Source organism: Balaenoptera physalus, assembly GCF_965194825.1.
Source record: "Balaenoptera physalus genome assembly, chromosome: 1".
Lineage (NCBI taxonomy): Eukaryota > Metazoa > Chordata > Mammalia > Artiodactyla > Balaenopteridae > Balaenoptera > Balaenoptera physalus.
Window position 1 is genome coordinate 112,520,947 of NC_138882.1, and position 11,077 is coordinate 112,532,023.

The 11,077-nt window shown below is 42.5% G+C and overlaps 1 protein-coding gene across 8 annotated transcripts in view; it reads right to left on the reverse strand.

The window, feature by feature from the left end:
- RWDD3 (RWD domain containing 3) overlaps positions 1–10,620 on the reverse strand; it is an 89,386-nt gene extending 78,766 nt beyond the window's left edge. For 5 of the 8 annotated variants that reach the window (XM_082478236.1, XM_082478234.1, XM_082478237.1 and 2 more), the window contains exons 1-3: positions 10,474–10,620; positions 2,332–2,819; positions 44–159 (exon numbers count right to left, since the gene is read on the reverse strand). In XM_082478236.1, coding sequence (XP_082334362.1) covers positions 44–159; positions 2,332–2,819; positions 10,474–10,558 — 689 coding nt within the window. In that variant the 5' untranslated portion in view covers positions 10,559–10,620. Of the gene's footprint in view, positions 1–43; positions 160–2,331; positions 2,854–9,766; positions 9,910–10,473 lie in introns of those variants that run through there. The other 3 variants (XM_082478238.1, XM_082478239.1, XM_082478240.1) reach the window with 3 other exon arrangements.
- Positions 10,621–11,077: the final 457 nt, after the last annotated feature.

An 11,077-nucleotide genomic window follows, 5' to 3' on the forward strand; every position in this document is an offset into this window, starting at 1 on the left:
TCGATTCAGTTGCTTTTCCATCTGCAATAGTACTAAATTATACCTTTTGTGTTCTGTCTGTACTTTTGTTTCAAACAGTACACTAATCATTTTCTCTTTGCATTTCTTTCCACTTGAGTCCACATCTACTTTGCAGGTTTTCTGAAGAATCAGGTACTCCTAAATGATAAATCAGTACGTTAAATACATATCTTACTCTGAATCTCAAAGTCCTAGTTTGAAAGGAGCCATAAACCTATAGGCTTATTTCCACGCTTACAGAGTACTCGCTTTCTGATTCAAGCAGTAAGAAAGTTACACAGTGTTTTCACATACTTTGAAGCATAACATTCTGGTGAATGCTGGAGTAAAGAAGGGTCTAATCGAACTACATAGGCTTAAATCTAGACTAGATCTGATTCTGGGGTTAGTTATCTAGATCCTCTGTGCCTCAGTAACCTATTCCATAAAATGGTACTCATAACACCTACCTTATGGGGAAGTTGTGATGATTAAATGAGTTCATACATATAAAGCACTTAGAGGAGTGCTTCGCACAACAGTGCTTAATATAGTACCAGCTACTGTCATTATTATCACTTCCTCAAGGTCGGAATGAAGTTAACAGGCACACAGTACCGAACATTCCAAATTGATGGCATCTATAAATATGTACCTGTAATTCTCAATCCTGATACACAATCTTATAAAAATTTAAGGGATATTTACATTAAATGGCATTTTAGGAATAGCTAATAAAAAAGAAAGAACTCCTTAAAAAGTACTCTACATTACCAGAGGTCAAGCCATATGATTAAATAAATTAATTAACTGATGGATCCAATCGGAGAAACAACATCTGCAAAACAGCTACACTTAGCCTAATATGCCCGAGCTGGCTTAAAGAAAAATCTGAGTCTTTTGGGGATATATGAGCAAAGAAATTAATCTGTATTCATTTTGTCAGCCAGTATTTTATCCAAAAGGATCAAGCTTTATAGATATACTGTAAATCACCTTAAAATATGTGGTCCGGGGCTTCCCTGGTGGCGCAGCGGTTAAGAATCTGCCTGCCAATGCAAGGGACACAGGTTCGAGCCCTGGTCCGGGAAGATCCCGCATGCCAAGGAGCAACTAGGCCCGTGCGCCACAACAACTGAGCCTGAGCTCTAGAGCCTGTGAGCCACAACTACTGAGCCCACGCGCCTAGAGCCCATGCTCTGCAACAAAAGAAGCCACCGCAGTGAGAAACCCATGCACCGCAACGAAGAGTAGCCCCCACTCGCCACAACTAGAGAAAGCCCGCGCACAGCAAAAAAGACCCAATGTAGTCAAAAATAAATTAATTAGTTAAATAAATTTTTAAAAATATATGTGGTTCCTTGGTCAGACCCCAACCCAAGATCTTTATTAAATCTGAAAATTTGTTGTACCTATACGCTATAACCCAGCACTACTCTGGTCAACTGAAGTTATTAACCAACAAGTTTTGTGGTAAGAGCCCATCACAAAAAAGCTAGGTAGTTATCCTACAAATCTTTGAGATGATAGGTTATGCAAGATAAATCTGTTTCAAATAAATTCCACTATAATTATTCTTGACCCAACCCACCTGAAAGCATAAAACCTATTAAGTGATTTGCAGCTCTTTTAAGATTTAAAATATAATAAGCAGCTTTCTTTGTCCGGTCCCACATAAAGCAGGTTAGATGAGTTTAGAATGAGAACTTGAAAACTCTGAAGGAGATGATGATTTTGAAAGCACCTGCTGAGACAAGTCAGGTGGAAAGCAAAAGTTAGGGAGGAGGTGACAAGCTGACAGCCCTAATGATCCTACTTCCACTCACACTAAATCCTGGTTAGGAGGGAACAGCTCCTCTTTTCAGGTATAACAGATACCAAGTTCAAGCGTCAGAACATATCTTTAACTTCCAAAAAGTTAAAATTTTTGCGGGCTACCCACAAATATACACCTTGCTGTGCGCCTACCTAAGGAAAGAACTATAAATACGCACAAACTTTTAGTGCAAATTTATAAAATTTAGGCTCAAAGCTGATTACAGAAACAAACACTCATGTACCACAGAGATTTTTTTAATAACCTATCACTTTCATTAAGTGGCATGATTTTTAAAACATAATCTTCTACTTATTCTTCAAGCTTTTCAAGTCTGTAGTTGTAATTAGAAGTTAAAGACAGTCTTTAAAAAGAAAGATCCATTAACATGGTAAGAGTGAAAGCAGAAACATCTTAACGATTAATCTGTCCCATTGTTATCAAACACACTTATAGACACACCATTTTAGCAGAAAATAGCCAAATTCATATTCAACATTAAAACTTTTTGGCACCTTGATGTTGTTTCTGTCTCCCTGCAGTAAAATCAGTATTATTTTACCCATGAACATCAGTCTTCCTGTCAGCCTTAAATCGGAAGCCCACTTCTCCACAGTTTTGACATATTTAGTCTTTGCTCTCATGTGATCTAAATGCAAAAGAGTCATCCACAATCCATCATCCACAGTCGTGCTTGCTGCAGAAGTGCACTTTTCACTGCCACCTCCAGTTTCTGGTCGCTTGAGGATGTGCCTGAGATTCTGTTGAATCCAGAGAACCAGCTCATGAACCATAGGTTCCGACAAAAGGGTCTCTGCTTGCTCCAGTAACTTCTCTTTCACAATCTCACACTCAGCCCTGGTCAGGTGTTCGGAGTTAACCACAATACCAGGCAGACACGACGGGTAATTGACCGGTAAATGGAACACCAATTGTAAGGGTATATCCGCATCCATAAATCCTTCGGCTCTTGTGAGAATTCTGAACACAGTCCCATCTGTCTCTGGAAAGCATCCAAAAATAATGATTAGCTGTACCTAATTCAATTTGAATGGAACACTAACAAGTTAAAATTTTTGTTTCAAGTGTCAATTTATTTTTCATGTGAAAACTAAGTTATTTTATGAAGAGATACATCACACTAAGAAAGCCATGATTTACAGATTCTTACTTTCAGCCATACATATATATTCATAGAATCATGCTCACCAGCGCCCAGGATTTCACTGGCATTTACAATTGCCATTATCCCATTTTTATTAAGGTTACCAGAAAGGTTTCTCATCATATGATTTTTTTCCTCCCCAGACTTAGCTGATAATTTGGAAATTCCTAATAAACTCATATGAACATTCAAAGAAACAGTATTGTGTATTTATAAAATCAGTGATTAGTTTAAAAGTTATACACTAAATCCGGTGAAAGTCATGTTGCAGTGAGTCTGAATCAAACCAAATACTGGATCCCGTGTGGTTGCAGGGGTACAGAGAAAACCATGACTGAGCATACACAGTAAATGCCTGGACCCGCTCTTTCTCACTTCAAATATATTCGTATCAGTGTAACATGAAGGCAGCGGGAGGAACTAAAATTGGGCAGACATCAGTTCCGCTGTCTCTGGCTCCATAAGGAGGAGGGGGAAAGGGGAAAGCGCACACAGGATACGAGATGAAACACTCTGCCCTCTTTCAGATTTGCTCCACTTCACCCCTCTGATGTGTTCCACACCACTTCACCCCACTTTTCAAAAGTTGATAAAACGTCAGGCTGATTCATTCTGCAGGGGGCAGAAGCACACAGATCAGAAGAGCAGAGTAGAACCGAACTGGGTGCTGACGAGGCTCTTTGAAGCTAACTTGCCTCCGTCTACCCTACTTCTTTCTCCACAGCCCTTGTTTCATTCTCCTTCACAAGACAGGCAGTCAGACTGTTCTAATTTTCATACCTGGTTCGCTGCTCAACACCCTCAACAATGGAAACCTGAGTGCATTCCCATTTTAAAGAACCTAACAGACATTGAAATGGCTCTCTAGCCATCCAATTCCATTTATACAGCAGCTGTTGTTACAGACATGGATTCATACAGGACCAAACACATCCATTACACCAGGTTTTTCTTTAATAGAATCTTCAGTATCAGCTGCAAAGCACTGCCGTTTTAGGACACCACCCCGAAACCCAGGCAGTAACCATTATAAAGATCATATTAGGGCTTCCCTGGTGGCGCAGGGGTTAAGAATCCACCTGCCAATGCAGGGGACACAGGTTCGAGCCTTGGGCCGGGAAGGTCCCACATGCCGTGGAGCAACTAAGCCCGTGCGCCACAACTACTGAGACTGTGCTCTAGAGCCCGCGAGCCGCAACTACTGAGCCCATGTGCCACAACTACTGAAGCCTGCGTGCCTAGAGCCCGTGCTCTGCAACAAGAGAAGCCACCGCAATGAGAAACCCGTGTACCGCAACGAAGAGTAGCCCCCGCTCACCGCAACTAGAGAAAGCCCGCGCGCAGCAACAAAGATCCAACGCAGCCAAAAATAAATAAATAAAATAAATAAGTTTATTAAAAAAAAAGATCATATTAAAGTGATATAACTTAAATTTGTATTACATAAGTAAAATATATGCTGCATAAAGGAAGATTTTCCAAACAACTTAGTACATTCCTCTAAAATCCATCGCCAGTTTCTCAAAACCCTTCCTTCTTCTATCCTGTTACTTATCCTTTTTAAAAAATATTTTATTATAAAGTAGGCTCCCTAGATGTCAGTTAGATCACTGCATTTCACTAGATAAAATGGGCATTATAAACAGACCTACAGACATGTGACCACTAGGCTAAATAAACCCTCCAGAAATCATCTAGAGGGTCCACTTTCCCTCTCAAGGGGGAGGCATAACTTTTAAAGCTCTTCATTCATCATTCAACAAACATTCACTGAGTACCTACTAGGCCCAAGGCACTGTACTAGTCTGAAAGAAAACAACCGGTAAGACACAGATCCTGTCCTCTTAAGTCAATCCAGTTTCATAACATAAAAAAGTGGACAGAGCCAAAGTGATATTCCTCAACTTCTCTTCTACACCTAAAAATGCCTTTACTTATAAACATACATACATATAATTTCTATAAACCTGTATTTTATATATTTTTTATTTCCATGGAGATAACTCTCCACGGGAATGGCATTTTTTAATGTTTTCTGAGCAAAGGGTGCCTCCCTGCTGACAACTTGACTACAGCCCCGTGAAAATGATTTCAGACTTCTGACCTCCAGAACTGTAAGAGAATAAATATGTGTTGTTCTAAGACACCATATTCGTGGTTATTTGTCACAGCAGCCACAAGAAACTAACACAGTACCTGTACTCACAAAGCAAGCTTTTCCCCGCAAGCAAGACTCCCTTTCTGGTAAAAACCCTGAAACCTAGAGTGTTCTCCAATCTCTGCCATCTAAACAGCCACCTGTTCCTCCCCAGTGCAGTGACCTGACAGAAACAGGCAGTCCAGGGAGAATGTCTTGAAAGGCTACTGAGCTGGCTCTTCAAATCCTTACCAACTTTCATTCTTCTCTCTTAGTGATTTTCTGGCCCTAGTCAGCAAAGAGAAAAGCAATAGGAGAAAATCCTGACTTCTACCTTAGAAAACTGTGACATTATTAGTTATAAGCTTAGAAGGAAAACTGCTTTAATTTTATCAAGAATTGGAAAGGATTAACAACCTTCCGACTTGGTCTTCTCTTTGACTCCCTCCGTAGCTACACATACACACACAAACACACACAGGAGCTGCAAACTGAAATTACACAAAATGACGCTATCTCTGTAAGAAAATGAAAATCCCAACAACATACCCCATTCTGCTGATATTTAATGCAGGAATAAAATTACATATTCTTTTAAAAACTCATTTTCTCCCTAAAACTCTAGAAGTATGTATATTACCCTTCCATTTCTCATCTGCCTTGGTTTGTACATGCAATTAAACTGGCTCTTTTTTGCCTCAGAATTTTTCATGTAATCACATGTACTGTCAGTCTGATTTTGGGGGCTTTTTTTCCATTAAAAAAAAGAAAACAAGGTTGTCCCTAACTACTTTAAGTTTATTAACAGCTTAGAAACAGAGTGATTAACAGAAAAATAATGGTGTTCTATATCTAATGCTAATCTCTGGCCTTCCCTGGCACCAAAAAACTCTAGTCATTAAGTTTAACTCACAAACTCATCATTCTCAATAAACATCTATGCCCTAGAAAATTTATGCCTGCCCTACAAATCTAAAATTTTAATGAGTTCCAAGACTATTTTCATCTATTCTAAAGATCCTACCAAAAGATGTAAGTCTTGCCTCTGGTTGAAGCTTGCATACATATTCCCTAGTTTGCGTTTTTTGTTTTTTTTTAATAAGTGATTGTACCTTAAAATAAGTATATCAATTTCATAACTAAAATAGGTTACTTAGTTTCAAACCTTATTCTTCCTTACAAGTACATAAAAGAAATTATGCTCCTAACCACACTCCAAACAACAGAAATTCAAACTAGAGAAACTGAACTGAACCCCAAATTCCATACTGTTATTTTTAAGACTCCACCCTACTTCATAATCACACGCAACAGAAATTCAATAAATGCTGTCCAATAACAGAAGATAGTGGAAAATGTAAACAAAATTTAAGAGGACGAGTTCGTCAAGATTCATTTAGAGCCCATTAAGAAATCATTTAGGGCTTCCCTGGTGGCACAGTGGTTGGGGGTCTGCCTGCCAATGCAGGGGACACGGGTTCGAGCCCTGGTCTGGGAGGATCCCACATGCCGTGGAGCAACTGGGCCCGTGAGCCACAATTACTGAGCCTGCACGTCTGGAGCCTGTGCTCCACAACAAGAGAGGCCGCGATAGTGAGAGGCCCGTGCACCGCGATGAAGAGTGGCCCCCGCTTGCCACAACTAGAGAAAGCCCTCGTGCAGAAATGAAGACCCAACACAGCCGTAAATAAATAAATAAATAAATAAATAAATAAATAAATAAAGTGGTTAAGATGAAAAATTAAAAAAAAAAAAGAAAATGAAAATTGATCATTGAATTTGATACCATCAAAAAAAAAGAAATCATTTATATACCATATACAACTAAATTTCCCTATATTTGCTTTTTTTTTTTTTCGTTTTTGCAGTTTTATACGTCCTCAGGGTAAGGCTTTGTTCAGAAAACCACTAAAAAGCCCCCAACACCCTCTCTTACCTCACTGCACAGGATTTTTTTCCTCTCGCTCCCAGGTGGCTTCCCACAAGTATACATCCACCAGTGCTTCTTTTTATGTTACAGCTGGATTTTTATATATGTTTAACGTGGTTACAGAAAAAAAATAAACTAAAAATAAGTGAAGCTAAAAGTGGCAATCCCATCCTTTAGAAGTGAAGTTCAAGGCTGATTTGTTTTTAGAGATGACCTCAGTACTGACAATCAGCAGGAAACAGGGCTGAGCAGATTGAGAGGGGTCAGTGGGTGACAGTCATGATTCATTCTGCAAGATGGCCCAATCCAATCTGAACATTAGCGTTAGCAGAATACAAAAAGTTACTCTGAAGCTACTGTGCGAACATATCATATGATATTGAGTCTTACACACCTCCCATTTGGCAACTTTTTTATCTGTAAGACGATTTCCAGAAACACAACTCCACATATAATGAGCAATAACTATGGCAATATAACCTCTGTGGCCTTCAATTACCTCATCGGGAAAATGAAGATTTATAACAATACCAATCTCATCTACCTCATAGGTACCTACACAGGCATGCACACACACTCCCCTTCAGAACTGTTCTGAACATACGTGGGGTCATCCCCGTTTGTTTGCTCTGGGTGCTCTTCTTGCTCTCTTTTTTCTGGACAAGTGTCAGCCTTGCTCTCCAAGAACTGTTTTCCTGATGCAATGGCCGCATCTCTGTTAAGGAGCATGACGCAATGCAAGAGTCCATATACTCTGCAGCCTGGTGGTTACTCAACCAGCCTGAGCATCTGTTATCTTCTTTATAAAATAAAGTTAAGAATACCCCTCATCAAGTAAGATGCATTTAAAGTATCAGGTCTGTGGTAGGTGACCCCATTAAACCTGGCACCTTGCTTGACTGCACTGCACAGGGAGAAGCAGAATACCCCTGGTTTGATCTGCCCACAGCCCCCCCTAGTGGACAGGAATAGGAGCTTACATAACTTGCACCCATCAGAGACAGTTACACCTGATGCCTCTTATGAGCTTTCTACAACCATCACAAAGAGGCCACAGTGTATGTAAGTCCCCTGAAATTCTCAGCACAAATTAGTCCAGCTAAAAGAATCCAACTATTCAAACTCTTCAATCTTATGACCTTCATAGATGACCCTAGGGTTGGCAGCCTGAGCCTTCCTGGGCTATCTCGTACCAGAAGTGCAGTTCTACCCAATGTTAACCTGATTCCAGTGGCAACAAGAAGCAGCTTATTTGAGGGGAAGGCCAGGAAGGAACTGATGGTGTTCAGAATGTTCTGGTGTTCAGAATGTTCTTATATCCTCCAACCCAAGCTGACAGTGACCATGACAGTGGTAGCCAGCAGCCCACTGTATATTTACTGAGGTCTATTACAGAAGTCCTTACTTTACCCTTAATTCCCAGTTGTGAATATCAAACGTCCCAATTTCAATCACTGAATTGTTCTATTCTCCAATGAACCTTTCAGCAACAAAATGTCCTAAGTTGTTACACTGAATTCTTTTATAATTCAATTACTTATTGATGCCAGAACACTGAATTAAATTAATTAGGAGGCATGGCTTGAAAGTCATGCTCAATTTAACAGCAGATAAAGGGTCCACAGTGCTCTTCATATTAAGAAATTGCTCTTTCTTTCTTTCTTTCTATGCTTACTTTTTTGGGTGTTCTCTGACCTGTCAGTAGTGTCATATGCTCAACCACACACTCATGACCCAGACCACCACCACTCCATCCTCTTTCAGGTGTAATGGGAAATCATAGGTTCATTTTCCCAAGATATTCCTAGTTGAGCCATAATAAAGGAATTTAAGAAAACTGATGATCTCTTCAAATAGCCTGCCTCAAGCAGAAGGAATTATCAATAAAGAGAGCCATAGAGACAGCAAAGCAAGATGACGAAGAATAACAAATGCTATCCAATCAGAAGAGAGGTGACGAGAAAACACTAAGAGTAAATCCTTTCATATGGATTTTAAAGAATTGTTTCAGAAAGCTACAAGACAGGCTAGGCACTGAAAAGAAAGCCGCTTCATTACATGAATTGGTTCACAGTGCCCAGAACATAACAGTGCTCAATGAACGTATATACACGGGTGATCAAGAAAGAATAAATGAAAAGGAGCCAACTCCTGCTCTGTAGGTGAATAACACACCACGTAGATACCAGGAATGGATCCTAACCCTTGATGGCTTTCTCACAACATTCAGAACATTTTAGACTACCTTCTTAAAGGTCAACCAATTTACGGTCAGAAGGACAATTTTAATAGTAGCTGAAACATAAGAGAAGTTTAAATCTTATGCCAAAAAATTCACATAATGTATTTGAAAGCTAAGTGAAAACTGAAAATTATGTGCATCACTGCACTTTTTCATAAACTGAAGTTTTGGTTTTTACTTAATAGAAGCCATAGACAGGTAGAGAATAAGTTTTCACTATCATGAAAATATAGCCAAAACAACCGTTCTAGACTCTAAACTGCTAGAGGACCTGAGCAGTGTCTTTGAAACCTTGTCAGCGTTTCCGGGGACTCAAAAAATGAGTTGAATGATTAATGCGTCCCCAAGAGCCTGTAATTGGCAACCACCTTTGAGCCGACTAGAAAAAGTAGGAGAAAAGCAATCAAGCTGAGAGTCCTGACTGAGCGCTGGTCGAATTCAAAAATTCATTTAACAAGCATTTACTGCATACCTACCACGTGCCTGGCACTGTCCTAGGTTCCTGGAGTTTTGTGATCACAAAACGGACAGGGTCCCTGCCCTCTTGCAACTTGAGACAACCAAATACCCATGTAGTTAAACCGTGGTGGGTGCCCTGAAGGACATAATGCGTGGTGCTTACAAAGCATGTAGTTCAATTTGGGGAAGCTGGATTTAAACTAGGGGTGTCAGGAGAAACCTCTTTTCAAGGTCAGATCTGACGGGTAAGTACAGGACGGCCAGGGAAAGCGTGGGGGGACGCTTTCCAGGAGGGCGCGGCTGGCTTGTAGCGCTCAGCGAGTTGAGGAGTGAGACAGGCGAGTTAGAGGGTGCAACGGCAGAGTGGGGGGGGGGGGTAACATTAGGATGGAGGGGGAAGGGCGAGTGCGGGCGCGACGGGAGAGTGGAGGGTGGGACGGACGAGTGGGTGGAGCGGCGCGGGAAGCAGGAACCGGTCCACGGGCCGCACGAGCCTGAGCATTACGCTCTCCGTTCACTGCAGAGTAGCGAGCAGGGGCGCGATACTATTCACGTTTTGGGGGTCGCCGCACTCTCCCGCCTGCTCCCACACACGCCCAGTCCCGGGGCGTGTCATTCCATCATTCAACTACCCCGGCCCCCAAGCGTGGGCCCGGGGCGGGGAGCCCAGCCTTGGTGGTGGGGAGCAGAGGGCGCCCGGTCCGTCTGGCGCGGGGGTAGTCACCTGAGAGACTCAGCACTTCCCACTCGTCGGGCCCGCAGAAAATCGCACCCAGGGCCGAGAGCTCCTCCCGCACCGGCTCCTCCATGGCCGCACCGCTCGGCGGGCTCAACACCTCCCCTTCCGCCGCCGCCGCCGCCGCCGCCGCCGCCGCCGGCCCCGAGCAGCGCGGCAGGGCGGCCACCGGGGGGCGCCCCGCGTCTCCGCAGCGCGCGGCGGGCGGGAGGCCCCGAGAAGCCCCGCCCACAAGCTCCCCTTCACTTACTCCAGACGCGAGGCTCCGCACCCTCTCGGGGGGTTTCTGTCCGAGGGGGAAGGCCCCTTGGTGTCTGCCAGAGGCCACCGTGCAGCTCACCCGCTGCTTTCCTGACAGAGGGAGGCCTCCCAGCAAAGCCCGAAATTCTCTAACTTTACCTCGGGCTTTGAACACTAGCCCTTCCCGCCCAGACTTGGCCTTGAAAGGAACTTGGAGGTTAAGAGGAAAAAACAAGCAGCGAAGTGACCAGAAGAGGTTAGCCCCTGTCTGGCTCAGAATTGAACTAGGTGTTGGGGGTACTGCAGTTAACAGAACAGACGAGATTCTCCGCCCTCCTGGAGGCACCAGCGA